Genomic DNA, 26,859 nt, shown 5'->3' on the forward strand with positions numbered 1-26,859 from the left:
ATCTGTGCTTTTTATGTTCAGAAGAATTTTATCCTCATTTAACTTATGATTCTTTAGATAATAGTTCGGCTTGTACTGATAATAGTCCAAAACAGCATTTTCCAGATTTTTTAGCATAAGCTTAATTTCTCTTCCATGGCCACTTTCCCAATCAGATGATTTTAGTGATCTGGAGTTGTATTTCCCAGAGGACTTTGTATTACTAAGATTTTAGCAAACATTATAATGTTTAAACAATAATATGAGTATTAAAATAGCCACCACGTATTAAATTTAAAATGTGGCAGCCCCTGTGCTCTACATGCTTTTCATTTTCAATCTACATAACAGTTTTGGGGAAGAGGCTGAAACTTATTTATTGCCCAGAGTCACAGTTATTGACAGAGCTGGGATTCAAACAATGCTTCTTTCTTCAAGGCCAACTCTTAATTACCATTCCTTATTGCAGGTCTTCAGTAGGCTTCTAAGTGCTTTGCTTAACAGCAGCTTAGCTCCTGATTTAGGGAGCTAAAGTGGTCAGAGAGCAGTTTGCTAAGAAGCTTGAGTACGTGGACTCAAGTAATGGAAAGATCTTTTAGACATTTAAAGCACAGAAATAACTGGTGAACCGTGCACCAAAACAGATACCTTTAGCTTTTTCACTATGATATTATGTAATCTTCTAAGGTAGTTAGGGTAGTTTGCAGTAAACAGTTCTTATTACCAGAGGTATGAGTATCACATACTACTGATTGATCAGTCATTTAAAAGCCATTTATTAAGGTTATTAAATCATTTGGAACTATAATAATGCAGCATATTTCCCCCTAACAGCTTTATTTCATTTTTAATTTAATTATTCATAAATAATTTAATTGAATATTTTAAGGAGCTTAACTGTATTAATACATTTCAATCACAGAGACGATTAAGCAGATATATAAGTAAGACATCTACCAGATGGGCTTATAAAATATAATTGCAAAGGAAAGGGAGCATTTTTCTTCCCCCCACTCCCCATGGAGCAAGACTGAAACTATAGGCAGAGACATTGTCTTTTAACTTAAATCTCCTAAATGTGTGATGTCAACAAACCAAAAGCAAATGCAGGCTCATAGGTACTATTAATTGTTGGACTCTTAAATGCATGTATTCTTCAATTTCACCTCTGGAAATAAAATTTAGATAACTTATTTATTATAAGCTTTATTTGCATTAAGAATAGAAAACAATATGCTTTTATTTGCAGTTTAATTATGTAAGTTATAGCAATCTAAAGTAGTTTACAATAATTCCTGTTATATACACTTCATATTATCCTTTTAGACATTTTATATATATGTATATGGAATAAAGCTAATCACTTATGAAGTTTAACAATAATCAGAAAATATTCCTCAAAACAATTTCCTTATGCATTTGTCTAGGTATAAAGCTCATAATTGCCAAGATACTTATATTAAGGGCATGAACCCAAGTCATTAAATATAAATAGGAGCATACACGTATTTGTAAAAAAGTGCTATAGAAGGAGGTGCACAGAAAACATGCACTTACACATACTTTCCAAAAGGATGTAAACTATACTTTTAGGCACTGTCATCTCTTCACATTTCTTTTACCAACATATACATAGCAGGACTTTTGATGTCCAGATGCTACTGCATGAAGAGGACTAAGGCAACCATGTGCAGAAAAGTGTGTGTGTGTAATGCACGGAAAATAAAAAGACAGCATTCCAAAAGTAAAGGTTTGCAATGACAGCCGTTTGATACCTGAAAGGCTTGGAGTGTCTTCTTGTACTTAAAAGATAAAAATCTACATATGCCACTGGAGTCATGTCACAAATGATGTACAAAATCTTTACCTTTAAAATGACTTTTTTAGATTTTTATACAGGCAGACATTTCATTTCTATGCTTATAGGTGGCTATGTGGCTTCTGTACTTTATAAACAAACAGCCAATCAATTTTGAGAGCCAGTTACTTCTAAACCCTAGTGTAAAAGAGAGACATTCTAAATATGGAATGTTTAACATAGACATTGGAATTTAAAAATGACAATCTTCAAAATTCCCCATGTTTTATCATATTGCATAGCTTCACCTACTACATATAAAAAAGTGTTCTGTTCATTCAAGCAGAATTTTGCTCCAATCTCCTTCAATTTCCTTCTTTCATACTGTATAGTGGATCCACAAGTTTATTGTGTACATGCATTAAACCTTAAAAAAAAAAAGCAAAGTTCTAGTTGTGTTTTTGTTAATTTGGAACTATCTCATATACTTTAGAAAACAAAAGATGTATAAGATACACCAAGTATATTTTCTTCCCATCTGATACAAAAGTCAAATTTATTGAAAAAATGCAAATAGAAATGTTTCAGAATGTTCAGTTATGACTACTTAGCAAATATCAATTTACAGTTATTTACAAAACAGTATAGCCCTAGAAGTGTGCACAAGTACTTTGGTAGTAACTAAGTGGGAACAGTTTTTGTCTTCAGAGAGCTTCAGTATGACAAGATAAATCTGAATACCCCCTTGGTTAATACATTTTAGTCACATCAAAAAGTCCATGTTGATTTTGATCCTCTAACAGTTCTCTATCAGACTCCAGTGAGTGACTCAGAACTGCTGTTACTCTAGGATAGGACAGCTTTAGTCCCCCAATATATTACCCTATCCATTCATCTGTCAAATTATTTTCCACTATTTTGGCATGTGTATTTACAAAAAAGTTTGATTACAAGCTTAACAATTCCACATTCAGCAAGGTTTACTAAAACAATACAGAAGACAACCTGTATAAAATAATTTAGAGTAGAAATTTAGACTTTAAATAAAAATAGATTTAAAATTTCATTTTATAATTGGCATTGTGTGCTTGTGAGTTGCTCTTACCCATTAAAGCTTCTTAGGAAATAACTTATCTTCCAGTTACTCATGTCTTAATGCATAAGTACGTTATTTCTTTGGGAAAAAAAAGTTCTTAAAAGATTGCCTTTAACCCAATTGGTGAACTAAAGGTTTTGTATCTTAGAGGTTAAAGCAATCAGTTAAATTTTCCGGGTTATTAAGAACACAGCGAGGCTGGGGAAAGGCACTCATAACACAGTTTTCTCATATAATGGGGTTCTTGGATTGGGGAGATAGGGTACTTGTTACTAAGTAGATGTTCTTTATCAGGAAGGCCGGAAAAAGCACCCTAAAATCCAAACTGTGAGGAAGGCCCATTTTTAGGAGATAAGCAAAGAGCATTGGGAAGTGTGTAGCAGGAAAAAAAAATCCTAAGGAGTCTTCAAAGGAGGGAGACAGGAAGCATTCCATTGACTAGCACAATGGAAAGAGAGAATACTGACTTTTCAACAGCCCAGGATCTAATCAACACCTCATACTTATTAACAAGTAAGGTCCAGTAGGAGAGGGGACAGTAAAGGTAAGGGTAATTTCAGTCATGTGATTTAAAATATACGACTTTCTAGAGGATCACTTTGTAGAGGATCATTTTTCTACTTGATACAATTCATCCATCATTTGCTAACAGCTTCCGTCATGGAAAGAATACATTTTTAAAATACACACAAATTAAAATGTCAGAATAAACATTAAAGTCCAACACCTTTACATAGTTTGTTTTTTACTATACATTGGATATAACTAATATAGAAGGTAAAGCTTCCAAACTAGAAATAATTTTGAAATTTCTATTATTTGATTTTTTAGATAATAATAAACAATTTACTATGACTTCAGGTAAAAATCGATGACTTTCTACACAAGAATTTTACATAAGTAAATAATTGCTACTTAAGTAGTAAACAGAAGAAAATCCTGCTCATGAGTATTAATGAAGATGCATCAGACTTCCTGACATGTTGCCAGAAGAAAAGTTAAATGTCATAGATTCTAAATATTAATGCCTTTACAAAGTAACTTAGTTTTGGCTCAATATGAACTCATTCTACTCCTGTCAAGCTATTGGGGTAGGGCCTAAAGAGAAAGTACCAGGAAAAAAATGTGCACCATGATGATGATGTCACGAAAATACACCAACTCAATGACAAAGAAATTCTTTTTGAATAGCAAAAACAGAAAGCTAGAATGAATAAAACAAATTCCCAACTATTAAACTTGTTTTCTTGTGATTAACTAGAATCTTTCAAAAGGTATTACTGAAATAAGACCTCCATTTATATAACAATAATAATTATTCTGGATCTTATTAATCTAGATCATGTTCAGGAACTAAATAATTAGAACCCTTAAAGATTCCTTTTGGCATTTTTTAGTGATAATAGAAGAAAGGGTAGTGATGTGCATGGAATTTGAAGAACTATGGATGATAACTACAGGATTCATATCCTCCAGTATTCTGATATGATGTAACAGTAACTCAATGGGGATATGCCAAATGTGTAAAACTACATTTGAAACATAAATTTATGAATATTCAATTACTCTTTATCAAGGTACTTTACTGTAAAATGAGGCCTATATATATATAGCCCAGAATAATATCTTAGTTTCATTTTTCTTTATTCCCAAAGAGTTATCCTTACAGAGGCTGGTATCCCAACAGAGGTTGAACTCCTGAAACCTGAAATGTACACAGCTCCCAAGTGGACAATACAGCATCCTTTTCAGACAAGACAATGCAGCAATCATCGCATAAATAGAGTACATTTCAAAATGTTTAAGAGCTTCTTATTTGAATAGATGAACTAAAAGAACTAAATACATAAAAACATCTACATCCCTTCTAATTTAAGTTATCTAACATATGTCTTTACCATTTTTGTAAGCAATGATTATGGTATGGAATAAAACAACTATTGTTTTGTAGATAATATCATAACCAGAGTTTTTTCTTATTCTAGTAGGTAGTATAACAGAGTGGACAAAAGCCCAGAATCCAGATAAGCCTGATTTCAGTTACCCGACACTGACCACATATGAGCTGTGTGACTTTGGTTAAGTTACTTAACGTCTCTGTTAAGCCTGATAATTCATTTGAAAATGGGTATATAAGTACCCACTTCAGAGCAGTGTTATGAGAATTAAATAAATCAAGTATAATGCATTTAGAATAGCGCCTAGTCATATAAGTATTAGCTATTATTAATTATCTTATTAAATATTTGCTAAAATGGTTGGTTAGAGCACAGTATTATAACACCAAGGTTAAGGGTTTGGATTCCTGTGCTGGCCAGATGCCAAAAAAAAAAAAAAAAATCACTAAAATGTAAAAATCTTCTGGTAAAAACCAAATTGTGACAAAATTAGCTTAGACTAGAACAGAGGTTTATCTGGGAAATAATGGTACTAGAAAATGGCCATGTTCCTTGAATTAACTTAAAAGGAATATAATATCTGAGATAGAATCTGAAGGACTACATGCAAATATATCACTTAACACTCCATCCAAGAGTTCTGCCTTATTCACAACTCATCACTGAGATGCTCTCTGCTTCCATCTGTCAAATTACAAAGAAGCTACCAATTTTTCAGTTTAATTTGATATAGTTGTAGCCTGGCAAAACTAGTAATTTAAATGATAAAAATATAAATGACAAAATAATCTAAGTGTTAGACAATAAGGAAATGCTTAAGTAAATTATGAAACATCTACTTAACTATTCATTAAAAATGCTTTTGAAGAATATTTAATAAAAGGAAAATACAATATTTAAGCACAAATATAATCATAATCATCAATATTTAAGCACACCATAATCAAAAAAAATTTTTAAAATATGAAACTATTTTCAGTGTTTGACAAACTTCAATCATTTGTATACCACCTTCAAGATTTTTGCCATACTCACATATTTACATAAACTACGTTACTGGGTTTTTTTAAACTGACTTACAATTTTTAAGATTATATGCTATATTTCTGTACATGAGACGCTGTAGACTAAGATGTGCCATCATCTTATGTACCACTAAGAAAAAAGGCTACTAGCTAAGCTATGATGACATCAATTTTAACAGACATCCCAGTTTCAGACAAAATCAATGTGTCTCAGAAGTAATAAAACATAGTAGCTTTTTAACCTTGAAATGATATTCATGAAATGTAGATTTGAATTGTTGACTATATTTTTTCCAATGCATGTTAAAATAAACATCTAACTGTAACAGTGAAAAGATTAAAAATGTACACTCATGTAAAAGAAGTAGCACATATACTACACACTTAGTGAATCACTTTCTTATCTGTATGATCAATTATGTAATTTTTTATACTACCTATATAAATACAGGTGCTTTTTAAAACTATGTATTTATATAGCTTGCTTATGTGTGTGTGTCTATATACGAAGTTTACTCTTAATCAGGAAATGGGTTCTAAATTGAGTGTAGTCAAAATGTCCTTTGAAAATCTCTTAAACTACCAATTACACCAAGCATTTGTTTTTTATACACAACCTGGTACAGTAAGAGTTGAGAATTACTGAACTAGACTACAGGAACAAGCAAAAGGAAAGTCAACATGCAGAAGTCTGGGCAGTCAAACTCTTGCTTACTTGCTGAGTTTATCCCATACTATTTTAACATTTAGCAACTATAACTTTAATATATGAGAACAGACTTGTTTGAAAGTGTAAAGACTAAATGAGATAGTGGGAGAGCCATCTTATCCACTGATTAGTTTCTAAACATAGGTGGGGAAGAGGGATTGAGGTGGGACTGGTAAACATGAAAAGAAGACCAGAAACGACACAGATACATTTCCTTTTGGGTTATTTAATTTTGTAAATTCAATATGAAAGTACAGTTGGCCCTCCATATCCACAGATTCCACATTTGCAACTCAACCACGGATTGAAAATATTCATGGGGGAAAAAACAATAAAAAATGATACAAATAAAAAAAATATAGCAACTATTTACATGGCATTTACATCGTTATTAGGTATTGTAAGTAAAATGATTTAAAGTATATAGCAGGATGTGCATAGGTTACAGGCAAATACTATGCCATTTTACATCAGGGACTGAGAATCAGTGGATTTTGGTATCTGTGGGGGTTCTGAAACCAATCCCCTGTGGATATCGAGGGACAATTGTAAAATATTTTATTAAATTTAGTATTTCAAAAAGAATTGTGTTTACTGAAAATATAGAATGAAGAGACTTTCTTCATGAAAAAAATAGTAAATTCTAAAAGCTACTATTATCTGAGGTGAACTTATCCTCAATGAACATTATCCCTCAATGAACTGGCTCTTTATTATGTCCGCACAATGCCAGTTTTCAATAGGCGATAGTGTGGGATTTAACTCCACAGTTATAGTAAGTTTTAACTGTCATCTACAAGAGAACGTCTCACAGTCTGCTTTTGAAATTCAATGCTCACCTTTAAAGTATTTCACAGTTTTAACTCTTAATTCTAAAGTAGCATCTTCATCACATACAAAAATAGTTCGGGGATGCTGCTGGAAAGCTGAAACAGTCCACATGTGATTGACTCCTTCTTCTATGGCTTTGTACAGGGCAAATGCCTTGTGTGCACCTGTTATGAGGATCATTACCTAAAAAATCATTAACATCACTTGTTAATTAATAGTTAAAACATGTTCCAAATGAGTAAAAAGCTCTATTTTTTGTAAACAAGGACTTTAGTTTCAAAAGTCCTTATTCTTCTGAGGGAAATAAACAGCTCCACATTTCTTCACAGTTCAAGGTATTTATTTATACTCTTTAAAGTAACAGGCAAACACAAACTACTACTTAGGATAAAATAATATCCTTTTATAGGGTATTAATAAATACATTGTAATACCTATGATTATTAAAACAGTAAATACTGATGTGTAAAAGAGACTTGGTAGAATGAAGAAAAAGATACAAAAGGCCCATCTTGCAAAAGCAGAATTACAAAGTCTTCAAAGAATTTACATAATCTGGAATGACACACCAAATTGCTCTAGTCCAGATAAGCAACAGATAGTTTAGAAAAGCAAAAAGACTAAAACAACAGATACTTAAAGAGTAATCTAGAGAAACCTGAAGATCATTTCATTGAATATGTATAATCTAAAGTTGTGTTGGAACAAAATTTAAATAAGGATCAGGGGTCTATTTGAACATAATTTATAAGGGTAATCTCAGTCATATGTGTTTAAAAATCCAAGCTCTTGCTCTCATATCCCTGCCTATGAAATAATTCAAAGAACATGTGCAAATATGAGTGTGTTTGTGTCAGAATTTATTTTTTCTTTCTCATCTTTTAGCAGTAAATTGATCTCATCTTACATCTCAAACTATGCACATAAGTTTATATAATGTAATAAATCTTGAACCATGTTTTTTTGTTATTATAATTGTTAAAAAGCAAATGTTAAAGTGGTTGTAGTTCTAAAATATTTACAACACAGAAATTTTGTATTGCATATTTTATAACTAGACCTCAAATTGGAGGAAATAAAAAATTAATGGATGAGGACATTACATTTCTTTTTTATCATGATTTAGTATTTGATTTTCATTTTGAAGCTACATCTTGATTATAGTCAAAGCACATGTATTCAGATACGTATGAACTTCCACTAAGGTCTTTATTGTTACTTCTTGTTCTTAAGTACTGGGATCTAGGCTCAGTGAAGAATTTAATATGCTATCACCTATCATTAAAAGCATTCATCTTTTTAAAAAAATTAAACTGTTTGATATAATAAGGTAAGCAGAACACTCATCAATGAATCTGTAAGCAAGATTTCCTTGTTGGACATTATTAGCCAATGGTTTTTTTCCTTAAGACATATATATGTTAGAGAAGGAAAAAAACAAAAAACCAAAAAAACCACACAGGTTATTTGCTCCATGCTGGGTCTTCTAATTCAGAATGTTTGGAGTTAAGGCCTAGGAACCAAAGCCCTTAGGTGATTAATATGCAGACAATCTGGCAGAAGTCCTTAGACCAGCACTTGAAGAATCTCTATACCGCTTTTTAACACACACTGCATTAAATGAAAATATCTACTAATTGCTACATGAAGGATATTTTCTGGTGTTTAATTTATTTCAGGAGAGTTTTCAAATATGATTTGGTGGTTAAAACACTGAAGTAAGCACTCTCCCTGAATTAGTCATTTAGTCCTCAAAACAACACTCTGAGATACTGTTCTTACCCCTATTTTATAGGTAAGGAAACTAAGGCATAGGTATCTTGTAACTTGCCCAAGGTCTCGGTAGAGCCAAGATACAAACAAATAGTCTGATTCTAGTGCCCATATCCCTAACAATTAACAACTACGTTACACTGTCTCTTGAGAGAGAAACTGTTAAAAGGTGTAGCAATTGGACAATCTGAGCTAATAGTCTTTCATTATTGAAGCATACACCATAAAAAGATAATGGGACAGGGGGCAATAAATTTCAACATCAAGTGTATACTGAGAAAAAACAGTAACAGACATCCACCAAACTTTTGATGATGAGAAAGGGAAAGTACATAATGATGTTAGCATTAACCTTATGAAGTGGAAGGAAAGGAGGTTGGTGGACAATGTGGGGGGGAAGAATTTATCATTGGTATTTATCTATGGCTAGGGCATAGGTACAACTGTTAATTGAGAATTAAGAAGAAATATCTGGAAAAGCAGAAATTGAAAAAAAAAAATGCTCTCAGAATGTAACTTGATATTAATGTGATTACTTCTACTATACCTGCTCCGTTATTCTCAAGGAGAGTATGTCTTGTATTATAGAAAAGGATAACCTGTATCAGAATAATTTGGGATGCTTGCTAAAACTGCAGAATCCCTAAAGGTAAAGAATCAATCTTTGGGTATGGATACCAGGTGATTCTTATGTACACTAATATTTGAGAACCAGTGCTGAGGCAGATGTTGCAATGATAGTTTTTGCAACTTAAAGAAATAACACATGTATAAAAATAGCACTAGTTAAAAAGGTGATGACAAAGCTGATTTGAAAGAGTAATAGTCAATACTTAATAATTGCATAAATGAGTAGATATGAATGAATTATAGAAACCTATAACCTCATTTTTAATCCTCCACATCCATTCTTGGTAGGTATTTTTAAATCAAATGTAATTCTTAATAAATGAAGAAACTAAAGTTTAAATTATTTGAGAAACTTGCCAAAATGTGACCGAGTTGGCAAATGGAGTATACAAATATTTCAGCTCTTAAGTTCTGAGCTTTTACCCACCATACAGCCTTAAGAGGGCAAGAATGCCAGAACAGATGTGTACCCAAATAACTGTATTATATATACAGTATTGAACAATATATATAAAATGATAAAATGATGACATGAAGGTATACTTCTCTGGAGGAGTTGGGAAAAGCTTTAGAGTAGCTCCTGTATGAAGCCAAGTCTTAAGGATAAGCAGAAAAGTTCCAGATAGGGAAGCATTTCAGACAGTTATGGGGTAGTCAATAAAAAGCTAGAAGTTTGGTAAGGGTGGAGCATAGGGAAATGAAAGGACATCATTGGAATCTTGTTGAAGTCTGATAATACAGAGCCTTTTATGCCAAACAAAGAGGCTAAAACTTCACCTTGTAGTGGAGTAACAGGGAATCACAGAGTGTTGCTATACAATAAAGGAGGGGATTTTTAGAAGAAAGACAATTTTGGTAGAAAGATTAATTTACGTGTTGAAGAGTTTAAGTATAAGGAGTCTATAAACATCTAGATGTCAGCAGGCAGTTCTCTCTGCAGTTTCAAAAAGAGGACTGGCTAAAGATATGCATTAGTAGTTACCACTGTATTGAGAGTAGGTAATTTTTTTTTTGTAAGAGTGATAAAACTACAAAGAATGTTCCAAAGATGTAACTGTTATTGTAACTGTTATTGATTGATGTGGTAGTTTTAAAAAAACAGTCATGGAGAAGACTGCCCAAGAAGAGTATTCAGAGCCAGATATACAATCAATGTGAAGATCCCAAGGCAAGGAAAGAGTTTAATAATTGAGGCTAGTGGTCTATGTAAGATTCTTTATCTAGCTAGCAATTCCTGTCTTAAGGAAACCTGTAATAATTTCTAAGGTGTATAGAGAAGGTCCTCATTACCTGAGCTGCTAAAATGTGAAGACATTTATCAATGAACTGAACATTCAAAAATTCAGTTCCCCACTAAAGCCTTTCCATTTAGCAGTAGCACCTGTCCTACACATGGATTCAAAATACAATTAAGAATATGTGCTGTTAATGAGAATGACACTGAAGAGCAGCTAATATGAGTTAAAAAAAACACTGGCAGAAGAGAATCTGTACAAATTAAGCCCATTACAATTGAAGATAACAAAATCAATAAATATGGTAACATAATACTTGTTTCAAAAGAACGCTGTGAAAAATCAAAGCACTAAGATAGGTCCTTGGGAAAATGATGAAGCTCTGGAATAGTTTGCTATGATGACTTCTTTATAATCATGCTGGGAACAAATACTTTTAGGTGAAAGGCATCATAATTTTGTTGGAAAAGTTGAACAACAACAAAAAACATTTGAGTTTTTTCCATTCTAAAAATTAGCCTGAGTTGCACTAAAACTTTAATGTTATTAAAAGTAAGAAATCTACCTGTATAACTTTCAGTTTCTTATTGTAGAAATTAGATAGCTCTAAAATCCCTTTTCAACTTCAACTTCAGTACTTGAAATGTCTTTTTTCATAAACCGATGATTTTTAGATAACGAGAAATTACTGTATTTTGAATGACAGTTCTATTTGAATGTTCAAGTCTAAATATAATCATATCACGATCAGTTACTTATTCATCATACCTTGTCTGTACTCTTTCCTCTGAACCTGTCCAATCCTGCTATCAGAAATGAATGGAGTTCTGGGTTTCCATACAATTTAACAATCATGAACTGACTATAATTTATACTGTTATTCTCAAGGAAGGAGATGATGGTCAATTAAAAAATTAAAAACTAAGCAGGGTCTACTGTTCAGAGCTCTTGCATTCTTACATATACCAAATTTAGAACAGATCCAGCCCTAGATGGGTTCCTTTATTGTTGGAAGCAAATCAAGCTATCTGCTGACATAGTCATGTAGCACTTTACACTAAGCCATCCTGAGGGCTCCAAATGTAGTACAGTGTAACTAGCATTGCATCTTTATCCCAACAGTCCTTTCACAAAACTTTTTCAATAAAATAAACCATATAGTCAGTGAGATTTTAGAACGTGAAACTGTGAAGCAGGAATAGGCAAGTGAAACACTTCTTCCAAAAAAATGGTGCCTAATTCTTATAGATCCAAAAATTTAATTTAGTTCATTCCTAAACATGTCAATGAGACTGACAAAAGTTACCGAAAACTGGAAAACAATTTATACTGCAAATAGGATGTAACCAAAATATCACCATCATAATCTCTCCAAAGCATATAAACATCAAAGAGAAAATGTCAAAGAACATTTAATTCTTACTTCTCTAGCATCCATCACTGTCCCCACACCAACAGTTAGAGCCATTGTTGGCACTTTTGATAAATCTCCATCAAAATATTTAGCATTTGCCAAAATGGTGTCCATTGCTAGAGTCTTTAATCTTGTCCTTGACACTAAACTGGATCCTGGCTCATTGAAAGCGATATGACCATCCGGACCAATTCCTTTCAAAAGAAATACACATACACACATACACATAAAGTAAACAAGCTTTCTCACATAAAGTAAACAAAGTTTCTCAAAGTTCAACATGATTTTAAGAGCAAGGAAATAATCATAAACATACTTACCTTGTTTCATTTTATAGCTGAATTCCTAATACTGGATTAAAATATTTGTTTTTGTATTTGATTCAACACATATTTCCATGTTTTCTACATGCTCAGCATTGAACTGGCATAATTCTAATAGTAGCAGTAAAATTAAGTATCACCTTATATTAGTATAACACTTTACAGTTTATAAAGCACTTTCACACGCATCATCACAACAGATATATTTTACAATCTTGTGAGATGGTCAAATTAGGCATATCTGTTTCCCTCATCTCCCCACCTTTTTTAAAACACAAAAGGACACTTTGATGCTCAAGGAAGAAAAATGACTTGTTCAAGGTCACAATTTAGTAAATACTGAGACAGGACTCAAATCTAAGTCTTCTTAATCCAAACCCAGTGGTCTTTACACTCACACTTTTCATTTACTTGGTTCTAAATGGGGCAATTAACTAGTGGAATTCTTTGTAGTATAGTTTCCTCACTTATAAAAACATGTAGACGGGATAAGGTAATATCTAGGGCAGGAGTTTTTTTTTAAACTTTTTTGACTGTAACCTATTTTAAGAAATAACATTTGATATTGCAATCTATACACATCACACACAAATATAAGACATAATTAAAACAAGAAATGCATGAAACCATACTTCCCTTACTAGGGGGCCATATAAGCCATTTTCTATTACATTCCATTTCATTAACAAACAAAAAGGAAATGCTGAATGTGACTGACTATATTGATTTTATGACCTAATAATGAGTGACAATCACAGTTTTAAAAAGAGACCTACTGCCAGCTGTAATACTCTAGGATTGCATCTAAAATACAAAAAAGAATATGGTATTACTTACTTGAAGGAAATGAAAGGTAATTCTTTTCATAAAATTGAGAATCTTTCTATGATGTAAATAAGTCATTTTATATACACATACCTTAGTAGCTAGTCAGATTTCTGGCAGTCTCAATTAAAAAATAAACCTTAAAGTTCTGAGTCATTAAAATATCTTTTACATTTATATTCTGCATATTTCCTTTAATGATAAGGTATGTGCATTTTACTGAAACTTAGCATTACAATTCTAACAAAATCTTCCCAGACTAAAACCAGGTAAAATATGACTAAGAGTAACCTGATTTTAAAGGACGAAGAAAGAAATGAATACTACATGAAGCAGATACAGACTAAAGCACAACAGTCTACAATTTTTTTTTAATGTGGGGTCATAAGGCCAGACCTCTATGTGGTTAATATGCATGAATTATTTCTACTATTACGTATGCATGTGGTTATAAACATAAGTTTTAATTATAGATATGCATTTCTCTCTAGATCTGCAAAAGTGTTCCATTTTTCCTCTTAGGTATACATACACCCCAACGTTTATATTTCTCTATATATGTGCAAAGAAGAATGGAACCAGGAAAATAAAAGCTGCAGAAAAAACAGAAAGTCTACTAAGATCAACACTACTGGTCTCACTGGTAATTTGGGCCATACAGAAGTGTACAGCTAAACTGAAACTGAGTAGAGGTTAATAATGGGGAAGAGTCAACACATTTACTTACTGACCATGAATAACTGTCAAAAACTGAAGTTCCTGATATAAAATTACTTTTTAAAATGTGGCTAATTCTTATTCAGCCTTTAAATCTAAATTAAGATATAAGCATCTATATGACACATCTCAAAAACTCACTTTCTGGATTATATGCCTTTCCTGTGTTCCTACAGTTTTGTGTGTAGAATATACATACACTCTTCATGAACATAAGGATTTTATTTTTATTGCTGTATCCTTACCATTTAGAATAACACATGACACATATAAGGCATTTAATAAATAACAGCTGTATAAACTAATGAAAGGTTTCTGCTCTTTGATCGGCTCAGTATAGTTTCACACACCTCCCACCTTTTTCTCTTCTGCTTTGTTCCCCTCACTACCGTGGCTAGAATATAATTCCCCATATCCCTCTTAGGCAAAGTGACTGTGGTCTAGACAGAAGCACCTGTCCCAAGCTGAACCAACCAGAATCTCTCTCCAGATATGAACCTTGACTAGAAATACAGAAAGAGAGAAGGCATCTAGAACTGAGGGATCAAATGATAGCACTGTAGGACAAGGTTGATGAATTCCTACTTCTGAGATCTGAGGTTCCCTGGTTCTTGTTTTTCCAAAGGCTTGGTTATTTTAACTCTTACAGTTTTTTATTATCCCAGAATCATTCAAATTAATTTACTTTTGGTTCCACTAATTGGTTCCTGTTACTAGCAAACCAAAGAATCCAATAGTGTAACCAAATCTGAAGGTTAACGTTTTCCCCACTATCTTCTTTTATTTTTACTTTACAAAAACAAAAATACTTTAAGATACGTTTAAGTTAATATATTTAGATTTTATTTATAAAATTACATGTTTGTATATCTTATTGCTGGGTGTAGGTTAGGAATTGCCTAATACATCTTAATCCTTCTCTCAACACTTTTGCCATCAGAGGAAGAATGAAAACTTTTGAGAATATGTATCTTCTCTTTTCTCTATCCCTCTACCAAGGGAAGGATCTCCTGCTCTAATTCCTTGGAGTAAGCAATGGTGGATTAACATTCTTGAGCTCTCCTCGTTCTACTGTTTAAAATTCAGAGGGGCAGAAGAGAAAACCCCATTCTGGCTTCAAGCCCAACCTGCAATTTCTATTCCAACTTTACCTTTAATAAAAGCTGATATTTTGATCCCATTTGGCACAGTTCTTAGTGTTTTTATTAACCAAATCCTGGAACAAAAGAAGGTAAGTGGTAAGACCCAAATACCAAGCCTCATCTTGAAAATCCAATGATAACATACCTAGATCAACAAACACAAAGAATCTAATGAGATTCTTTCATGAGTACATATCCAGTAATAGTATATGCCTAACAGGAAAAAGTTCAAAGAATATGCCGTAAACCTACCCTTCTCTCTCGAGAATATCGAACATATAAAATGTCAGACCCTGAATCATCACATGACTACAGTGAAGATGTTAATAGAAGAAGTAAGGAAACTCTCTTAAAAGATTTTTTTTTTTTTTTTTTTTTTGTGGAAGGAACTCCAGGAAGCTTAAGACAAATTGGTTAAAAAACAAAGTCAAGTTTCTTCTTAGTATAGTAAGCATCAGTGATTAAACACAATTTATGCTCCACCTACTTCAAAGGGAGAACTGAGGAAATTTACAGTGAGGAAAAGTACCAAAAAAAAATTAGCTAAAAAGAAATGAGAAATGACTTAAAGCCATGGAGAATGGAGAAAATCTTGGATAAGAAGAATTACAGCCTTAAGCTTTACATTAAGCTATAAATGCTTTCTGGAAAGCAGGAAGAAAAACAAAATAAAATTAGAGAATTCTTAGTTTCTCTCCTCCAGTAAATTCTATTTCCTGGCATTCAGTTTACAAGGGATTTGTCACATGGATTCTTATGTAAGGTCAATAAATTAACAGGGGGGAAAAGTCCACAAATGAAGACATTTTTCAAGCAGCATGTTTAATAATGAACCTCTAACAACTAACATTTTTTTTGACGTAACAGTAAATGAGTGAAAACATTTTTTGATATAACTAAGATAAACAGTTTAGGTATATTATAATCCAGTCACTGTACTTGATTTTGGTATTGAGTTTAGAAAATCTAAAGAGTAGATGATTAGTGCACTCCTAAGATAGCCTCAAGGATCTATTGTCTTAGCACTGATACTGGCAGGTGCAAATGGTAATTATCTCAAAATTAAGCCATATATACAAAACAGGAGTGGGCAAATGTTCTCTAGGATTATTGAAATAATATAGGCAAATTTTATTTAAAATACAGACAACTGTCTATTTTGAAAAGCAAGAGCCTAACTTGGATTCTTGCTCAGATAAATAACCATTCTATCCACACTAGAAAGTAAATGGTATTGGCCCTGCTAGGTAGGGATAAAAACTTTCTCAAAGAAAATTTCAATCTCACTGGATGTCCTTAGAGATAATTCAGTAAAAATCTCAAGGAATTAAATAAACAAAGGAATGATAATTTTAACATCTACAGTGTAGACAGAAAGAAGACTGAAGTAGCACTTACAGAGTATCAATTATATACCAAGTACTCTGTGAGGCATTTTATAGCTATTATAGCTTGATTAATCTTAACAAATTCTGGAATGGTTAATATTAATCCAGTTAATATTAATCCTGTTTTACAAATGATTTAGTTATACTGAACTTCAATAAACTTCCTTGTGGAGGATACTAACATTAATAAGCAAATGTATTTCATGGGGCCTAACTTAAAGCTTAGTAGTACCTTTATCTTAGTGGGGCCACACCCCTGTAGTTTTAGCAAGGCCAAAGCCCTTTAGTTTAGGAATAGCCTAACTTTTTAGAATTGCACTGAGAAATGCTAAGCTTGGGAAAAACTGAAAACTTTCCCAGGACTAAATTCTCTGTTGTAGATAAAAAAAATTGTAACAGCAAAAATGCTTGCTCTAAGGGCAGTCGTCCTTGGTGCAGCTAAACCTACCGATGGGAAAGTATGTGAGCTAAAAGTTTCAAGGTTAATGGTTGGGAGACTAAATGTTGTCATGACAATTATCTCATTGTTCTTTTTGTAATCACCTGTGTTCCTTTGCTGTAACTTTCTTGCTTCGACAATAAAAACTGGGAGAAAACCTGATTCGGCATTATTCCTAAGAAACTTTCTCTCTTGAAGGAATTGTTCCTGGAATTAACCCCTTCTGAGCCTCTCACTGCTCTGGAGAAATGGGCTTTGTGTAATCCTTTGCATCTCCATCACCCTGGGAGAGGTGACACTTCCCAAGGTCACACAGATAGCAAGTGGCCAAAACACAATGCAAATTCATGTCTAACTATAAACTCCAATTTTCTCCAAGGGCATCCAACCATCACAACCATATACTTGGTCATGTCAACCATAAATTAACCTCAATACAACTCTACTGAAGATCTAATTCATGTACTTTTGAGCAGTTTTCTAATAAATTAATTATAAGATAGATACAGATAACTTAATGTTAATGTAGAGCATTAGCATATTTAGTTGGACACTAAAGAATCTGGCAAAAAACAATTTTGATTTTAGTTTAGTTGACGTTAATACTGTTTCAATGGCTATTAGCTACCTGCCTCAGATGCTTCATACCGATAACAGAAAACCATGTCATTATAAAGGAATAGACTCTTCCTATGTTCTACTGTATGTTATGTATACATACACACACACATATATATATATAAACATATATATATATATATAAATGATAAGTGAAATTTGGTCAATTAAACATTCATTCACTTTGGAATTTATTAAGACCATTATATAGCTTTACTCATATTAACTAAAGACTGATGATAAATAAAAAGTCTTACACCATTCTTAACTGATTTTTCAATGAGAGATGAAATTTAAGTCATCTGCTAAAATCCACCTGTTCTTCACGGGAACTTTTAGATTTAACTCTGTAATTTGATAAGTAGGCTGGGCTGGAATTTTAAAGAAATATTAAAAAGATAAAATTATCATTTAGAAAAAGAAACAAATCACTCATTTTCAAAGATGCGGTAAACTGTCAACCTTAAAGAGGTATTAGAAGAGGTAATTAGGGGTTTATAGTCAGATGTAAATTTGCATCCTGTCTTGGCCACTTGCTATCTATGTGACCTTGGGAAGTTTACTGAAGTTCTGTAAAATTAAATCATCTGTAAAACAGGATTAATATTAATAGCAATTGGGACCTACCTCTCAGGGCATAATTTAAACAATTCCAACTGTTAGAATTTTAAGATTATTTTTTGATGAAAATAAAACATATCAGTATCTGAATAAATGGGTAATATAGACAGTTGCAGGTATTCTTTATAGTACACAATGGTAAGATTAAAAAAAAAATTTTAAACACCTAAGTCAAATATTAACAAATGATTAATGACAAAATGTTTTTACATACCTCCAACAAAAAGATCTATTCCTCCAGCTTCTTTTATTTTCTTTTCAAATGCGTCACATTCTGCTTCTAAATCTGCAGCATTCCCATCAAGGATATGAGCATTATTAGGATCTATATCAATATGCTTAAAAAAGTTATTCCACATATAAGAATGGTAGCTTTCAGGATGATTTCTTGGAAGTCCTAAATATAAAGTTAATAAAAATGTAACTATTTCTAAAAATAAATCTAAAGTTTATTTTTCTGAGCCATAAATGATATTTAAAATGTACAACCTTTCTGTATCATATTCAATTTAAAAGTATTTTTATGTGGAATATATGCTTATTATATGCTCAGCATTATTTTAATCACTTTGCACGTATGTAATAACTCAATTAATTTATAAAACATCTATTGAATTACTATTATCATTTGAATTTTATTGATAAACAACTGAAACACAGAGAAATTTTCCCAAGGTCTTGAAATTCACAAAGGTGCTGCGATTCAAAAACCAGAAGTCTAAATCATGTGCCCTTAATCACTACACTCCACTTTTCAAACACACAAAATTTTAACCAAAGGAACTGATTTATACATTATGCTCAAAATAAATTAGCCATTCAACTGAAATGTTGGCCATGTTCCTCCTCTATTCTTCCTATATGCATGCAAAGTACATTGAATCACAAAAATTCTCTGGCTATCATGTATGCTACCATTAAGAATGTTTTTCTATATTTAAATTTTAACACAGAGTTTCTATGCATTATAGATCTTTCCATTTAAGCAAGTTAATATTCAATAAATTGTAATAGCTTCATGGCTACTAATATATAGCCTCTTACTTGAAAAAGTCTTTATTTTACTAATTACTTTAACATACCCATTACTTCATTTATCCCTACAATACTAGTTTTAACTGTGTCTTAAGATTAAGAAAAGAGAGAATGAGAAATATGAATGCATTGGCTCCAAATTAGATGACTGGTAAGTGGCACAGCCCAGGATGAATGCAGATCTTCTGATTTCTAGTCCTGTGTTCCTTCCACTATACTCTGCTGTCATCATAAAAATACAGATTTTTATATAACCTCCCAATCTAATCAAAAAGCAGTACATTATATCCTAGAAATACATTCATATTATATTTATAATAAACTCGAATAATATATTAATATTCTAAGAATATATTCATTTTCTTCAAAATGCAATATATAACATGTCCAAATAATATATTAAATATATTCAAATATAGCTTACCTACATATTCATCCATGTTAAAGGTCTTCACATATTTAAAAGAAAGGTCACCATTCTTGTGATATTCTATTAGTTTTTTATAACATCCTAAAGGCGTACTTCCTAAAAACATAAAGATTTCATTTTCTAAAATAACCTGAAAACCTATTTTTAAAAGAAGTTTATACTAACTTCACATATTCTTTTCTTATTTAATAATATTCTGTATCTCTACCTTATTAGGCAAACAATTATTAACTTAAATATTCAATTAACAAATTTATGTTGAATTAGTCTCTTTACAAGGTACCTTAAAATTTTAGTAAACTAAAATTTGCTGAATAAGCTGGAAATCTGTCAATACAAACTTAAGTTTGGAAAATTATTCTTGAGTTGTTGAGTATTTGGAATTACTACTGCAAATTCTACGACTAGAAACTTCTAGAGAGCACATTTTAAACTAAGAAAAATAAACATCGGGTCCTTTGAAAAAAATATTCAGTTATACAATAAATGATACATAAATAGGTCAAGTGTTAACCATTTACTGAAATCAACAGAGAAACCGGAGCTAAATTTAAATAGTGTGCCTATTTTCAAAACAGACTCTAAAACTGGCAATGACTGAGTGAGAAACATTAGTCTTACAAAATTTTAATGTTGCTCCTGTTTCTCATTTTGTCAAATCTTCACGTATCAACTGCAATGTATAAAGTGAGAAAGAGAAATGTTATTTGTTTAAGAGATGACTTCTAGGAAATGGGATCTTGACTTCGAATTTTTCATTTGAGTTTTTGATTTTATTGTTTTATAATGTGATTCTTTTACATGTTTTATAATATTAGTTGGTATTTGAAAAGATATTTATTTGCTGGTGCTTCATTATATAACACAGTACAGATAAAAATGAATTTAGCCACTTGTGGATGGCCTCCCTCTTTGTTTTCAAAACTTCCTGTTTTTTTCATTTTAACTCCAAACTGAAAGACTAGATTAACTGCATTCTTATAACTAGTGACCTGGCCCTCCCAAACATGTTTGGGGTATTGATTCCTAACCCACCCACTAACAATCACAAAACAAAACAACACAAAACAAAAAACCTGCACAAAAAATTTCTACTCAAGGAGCATATAGGAATTATAATCCACTAATGTGAAATCTGTCTAAAATATGGATAAATATGCTTTCCCTTCTTCCTTTCTGGAAGTGTAAATGAATATTGTCTCTTTTGGTTTCAAGAGAAGAATTACAGAAATCCTTCAACTTACGGACACATGAATTGAAAAAGTGAGAAGTTGTCACAATGGTGGTGACAAAAAACACACCCATTTTTTATTTTTTAATCAATGTGGCTGAAGGAAAAGAAGATGAAAGATATGGTACAGGGTGAACTGGTTAAAGAAACTTAATTTTAATATTTGCCTTACTAACATAACTAATATGTAGCAAGTGCCTACTATGATTGAGATAAAACAGAGATTACTCAGACTTTTTCTATCCTAGAAGAACTCAATACAGGAATAAGCAAGTACAAAACAATCATGACACAGGGAAAAACATTATAAATAACTTAAAAGAAGTCTGGAGTATTGCAGTGAATCAAAGAAAGATGACTATAATAGTCTTGCTTGTTGGAAAAATGAGTAAAGAAGATGATATTTTAAATGAGTCGAAGAAGACATGGAATTCATCAAGATGGGGCAAGCTGAAATTGAGAAGAGCAAAAAGACGGGGGAGGAGGTTCAAAGTTGACATCTGTATGCCTATCACGTGGCTAGATACTGTGCTGGTGTTTTTATACATTACCTCATGTAAATCTTACAAACTTGTGAAACTGGCATTGTTTTCTCATTTTGAAGATGGAAGAACTGGATCAAAATTATTAAGGAATTTTCCAAATATCACATGGCAGTGAAGCCAGAGATTCAAATCTAGATCTGTCTAGTTCCAATGATCATATATATTCCATTATATAACACAGTAGCAACATAAGTGAAAGCAAAGAAGCCAGCAAGTTCAGGCCTATTCTTGACGCTACAAGTAGTCCAATTTGCCTAGCCCAATTCAGTGTTGCAGAACGGTGGGAATAAGGTTGGGAGGCAGACCAGGCCCACAGCCTGCAGGCCTTTAAATGTCAAGTTCATTAAGATCACTCCAGTAAACATATCTAAACAGATATTCCCCAGAAATTATGCTTGGTGGGGAGATAATTACCATTCAGCATGTTATTGCATTTACAGACATGTATGTTCAAATTTCAAAAGGAGTGGGGACACACAATTAACACTGTCAATGTCAATGAAGAACAGTACTGGAAAATACCAACAAAGGTTTTCCAGAGATACTCCCTTGGCAGTTGTATTACTAGGCAGCTATACCATCAAAAATAAAGCAAACATTGTTAATCTAAATAGACAGAAATGTGTTTAGCATTGCTGGTATTTAGGACTCTGAAGTCCTTCTGTCCCTACACTCAAATTACTGTTTATTTCTGCATCATAATTTAGACAAAGAGATTAAGGCAGGTAGGATGAGTGCAACCCATGTGAATAGTATGCAAAATGATACAGAAGCCATATACAATCATGAGGGCTCACATATCAGAACTGAGAGTGCTGAGGGTGTGCACTACTGGTGTGTCTAATTAAAAAAAAAAAAAAAAAAACTCCTTTACCATTCTCTTACCCTGGACCAAAAGAGAAAAGCAAAACAATAAACAAAACATAAACTTGAAGAGTACCATTCATGGAAATTACCCAAGTGGAAAAAAATTATGATCACAGCTTTTACATAATTAGCATGTACAGGGAGGAATACGAGAAAATAGTCTGTTTAGATAAAACACACTTATGAGAACCTTAAACTTATATAGTATTTACAGTATACAACGGACTTGTATATACACTATCTTAGTTGAGCCTCAAAGAGAAAACTAAACCCAATAAAATACGTAATTAATACTACGTTTATTCTATGATGAAGGCATACCGGTCTTCAAATTTTTCACTTGTAATACTTCATAATAGAACGAAAATAAGTAAAGAAATATTAAAGGGCTAATACGATAATAAGAGAAGGTATGGTGAAATTAAGAGACAGTAGTACATACTTTAGGTACCTCTTAATGATTAATAAGAAAACTAATCTATTAAGAAATGATATGAATAGTGAAAGCAATATCCCTAAAAATAAGCAAGGGACTACTAGAAAAAGGTACACAAAATATTATGACCATTACTTAAGTTAGATGATATTTCCTACTGCATTTTAAATGGTAGGTGAGATAGAATTTTAACACTATAGTAACAAAATGTAGATACTACATTATATACATACAATTATCTCTGGCTTTATAGCCTAACATGTCCAATCAGTGATATGACAAGAAATGAATGGGAAAGGTATTTTACTAAGAGAAACCCTACAATTCCACAACCTTAGATAACCTGAGTATCTGAAATGAAAAAAGTGTTTATTACCTGTTGGTAAACCCAGTGTAAAATACCTGTCCTGTCCAGGTTTGAACTGAATGATGCGATTACAGATGTATTTGGCTGCCCATTCACTAGCCAAGTCATAGTTATCAAGAATTACAAGCCTCATTACGGTGATGCACAGCTTCCAGGACAAGAAGTCCAAACCTGAGAAAATTCCATAATAGAGCACTTTAAGTAACTTACAGACATTCAAACAGAAATGTAATATACTGATGATTTTAAAAAGGACATTACTGAAGGAGGACATGCACATATACAAATACAACCGGTGCTTTTAAAATAGTAATAACAGTTGTTCTCTTTTGAACAGACACTGGGTTTCAGGCAGTGGGCTAGGTCATTAAAGTATGTATATTAATCCTTACAACAATCTTGCGAAGTGAATAAAACATCTAGTCTTAGATGAGGAAACAGACTCACATAATTTGACTGAGGTCACACAAGTAGTAAGTGACAAAGCCAGAATTCAAATTAAGGCAATCTTACTACAAAGATACCACACTACACAGTCTACAGGTGTAACATATACTCGTACTAAAGCAACATAAAAAAACCCTAAAAGCAAACAAAGCAGCACTCATTTGCTGATTATAAGTTATGGCATTAATGATTACCCAGCAGCTTTTGGGTTACTAAAATCCACAACTCTCCCTATAAATAACATAATAACCAAATCTCCCTTCTGTAGAACAATGTTTAAATCCCCCCACTCAGAAATAATTTTCATTATTACTAGGTATACTTCACTCCAGTTACCTATCTAATGCATACATATAAATAAGATGTACAGTAACAATTTTTAACATTGGTATCACGCTAGACATGCTGCTTTGAATAAAAAGTGAATTCAGAAGAAAAAGAAAAGAAGGTGAACTAAAAGTGCTGATCAACGGAGGGGAAGGGGTAGGATTTCTTCACAAAAAGCAATTTTAGTTCTTAAAAGATTACTCTGGGCCGGCCCTGTGGCTTACTCGAGAGAGTGCGGCACTGGTACTGCAGAGGCTGCGGGTTCGGATCCTGTACAGGGATGGTCGGTGCGCTCACTGGCTGAGCGTGGTGTGGACCACACCGTGCTGAGGGTTGTGATCCCCTTACCGGTCAAAAAAAAAAGACTACTCTAAGGTTAAGAAAAATTATTATATGAATATTAGAGATCAGAGTCATTTTAAAACTATATGATCCCATTTTAGATAATGTGGATTGACCTACTACCATGAAAGATGTGGAGATCAGCATTCTTACACTAAGTTGCACCTCCTGATTTCTCTAAGATATATTATTTTTGTATTATCAAGGTTTATAACATTAACATTGTATTCTATGACCACAGTTCCCAGATTTTAATTCTTAGTTTTATATTTAAATAGATCAGTCACCAACACCAATCCTTTTAAAACACAGCTTCAGCATTCCTGAGTTCTATACTCACATACTTTACATGGAATGATAAGTCAATTTTTTAAAATTAATGGGAGTAGAAGGTCTCATTACAATGAATATATGGCATCTGAATGATAACCTTAAGAACATGATTTAGAATTCTGACAAAACAAAAAAATTAAATCATAACAAAAATTTATGATCACCATGACCTAAAATTGTGGCATAGCAACAAGAAATAAGTAACATTCCCAGATAATAAATTAAACAGCAACTCATAAATTTAATCCAACAAATATGCTCAGCCTCCGTTTAAATATATCAATAATCTAACGTTAAAAACAATTTTAGAGCTACATCAAAGAATTAGAAACACTGCTGCTGGTATGATCATCAAAAGATATATTTACTTCTAATCAGAGTATTCAGCAAACTGATTATTAATAAAAAGAAAAACAAAATTATAAGATAAGGAGGAGGAAGGGCATTAGAGACTCACAAGTGTCTTTTGTGTACTGGGCATGCTAACTCTTTTCTCAGTTCAACACACTTGTGAGAACCTATTAATATGCTAAGTACTATGCTCGGTTCTATAGACACCAAAACGATTAAGATAAGGACCTTATCACCAAAAGGCTTAGAATCACTTACTTTAATAGTCTCCAGGGTTGAAATTATCATTTTCACTTTTCAGATACAGAAAACTGCAACTCTGATAAGTTTATTGCTAAAGTTATAAAGCTATTAAGTCGGGAGTGAGAAGGCTGGATTTAAAACTAAGTCTTTCTGACTCAAAGACCCATGCTCCAAACATGCCCTATCCGTTGAGAATCACTTAAGACGCTTGTTAAAAATACAGATTATCAGGCCCCTCTTCCCAGACACAGTATTTCAACATATCTGAGATAGGGCCCAAGGAATCTGTACTTTTAAAATATCATAGATGATTCTTACAATCTGGTCAAATTTGGAAAAGAACACGATACACTTCGTTGCAAAGAAGTTCAAGCAAGTCTCAGACCAAGGTGCAGTAAAGCTTTTGTTTTTAAAAACTCGTCGGAGGGCGCAGGGTTCACCTCTGAAAGTCCCAGATGAATCCCCTTACCCAGAGGAAAGAAGAATGTCTTCACCACATTCATTCAGATTTTTAAGTAGTGCCTTTTTCAGTTTTTGCCAATCTTCAGACATCCAAACTGCTGTGGCCCTATGCAACTCTCTGGCATCATGACCAGACAGCATTCAAAAAAGACACAGCACCACCCCTTCCCTCATCTCTGTCAGGTGCTGATTCATTTCGGATGTGCATCACTTGGGGAAAAGGCAGCTGAACACAGCGTTCAGGACTTCGGCGCTGGAGGGAAACTTCTATGCCACATAAGTTACACAACCAGTTAGTGGCAGGGCCAAACAGACTCAGAATCTCTGCTCTGAGCTCTTCTCTACACAGCGCTGCACCTGACTTGAAAAGGTCTCTGAAGCCCCGACCAGGAAGGGTGCGCGCAGCAGGGGGTGGCCTGGCCGCGCGCGTGGGTGACCGATCCTGATGAGGGACGAGGAGCAGCAGAGAAGGCTGTGGTGCCTGCATGGACGGCGGGGGCTGCAGACTCAGCCCAACTGTGTGGCTGCTGGGCCATCACTCCGCAAAGTACAGCGAATGCAAATGAGGATGACTGTTAGGAATTTTTAACAAGTGTAGGGAGAAGTGTCAGGAGAAAGCCGCGGAAGAGGAGGGGGCAGGGAAACCTCCTCCCGGAGGCCCAATTCCGGAGAGGACAGTCAGGTGTGAGCGGCGCAAGGCCGGGACCACCCCCCTCCGCCACTGCGTCCCTCCCCTGGAGGGTCCCAGGACCCCAGTCTGCCCAGGGCCCCGTGTCCCTACCTCGCCACAACACCCCGAGGGGAGCAACCGCCAGCCAGGTTCCCGTCCGAGTACCCTTTTGGGCCGCCCCCTAAACTCACCTGCGGACCCACCGGCTCTTCCGACGCTGGAACAGCTTCAACAACCAATAACCAGCAACCTCCGGCGAGCCAGGCCGGCGCGCCGAACACGAAGCCCAAGGACCCGGATGCACGCGCAGAA

The 26,859-nt window shown here is 33.5% G+C and overlaps 2 protein-coding genes across 3 annotated transcripts in view; one reads left to right on the top strand and one right to left on the bottom strand.

Annotated features, from left to right (window-relative positions):
* The window catches only part of GUF1 (GTP binding elongation factor GUF1), a 35,744-nt gene extending 21,237 nt beyond the window's left edge, over positions 1-14,507 (top strand). Inside the window, exon 18 of the mRNA XM_063107563.1 lies at positions 14,059-14,507. The gene's annotated coding sequence lies outside the window, so the exon portion shown is untranslated. The remainder of the gene's footprint in view (positions 1-14,058) is intronic.
* Positions 1,205-26,859, bottom strand: GNPDA2 (glucosamine-6-phosphate deaminase 2). Of its 2 annotated transcripts, none has more exons than XM_063107568.1 (7): positions 26,739-26,859; positions 23,382-23,543; positions 19,921-19,945; positions 18,676-18,858; positions 12,398-12,582; positions 7,345-7,519; positions 1,205-2,204 (listed from the first exon to the last, which is right to left on the bottom strand). In XM_063107568.1, the coding sequence occupies exons 2-7, from the start codon at positions 23,478-23,480 to the stop codon at positions 2,143-2,145; spliced, it is 729 nt and encodes a 242-aa protein (XP_062963638.1). In that variant the 5' UTR covers positions 23,481-23,543; positions 26,739-26,859; the 3' UTR covers positions 1,205-2,142. The 2 variants fall into 2 exon arrangements, with proteins under 2 accessions (XP_062963638.1, XP_062963637.1); XM_063107567.1 differs by having other exon boundaries at positions 19,921-20,022.

This window comes from Cynocephalus volans, chromosome 9, assembly GCF_027409185.1.
Source record: "Cynocephalus volans isolate mCynVol1 chromosome 9, mCynVol1.pri, whole genome shotgun sequence".
Classification (NCBI taxonomy): Eukaryota; Metazoa; Chordata; class Mammalia; order Dermoptera; family Cynocephalidae; genus Cynocephalus; species Cynocephalus volans.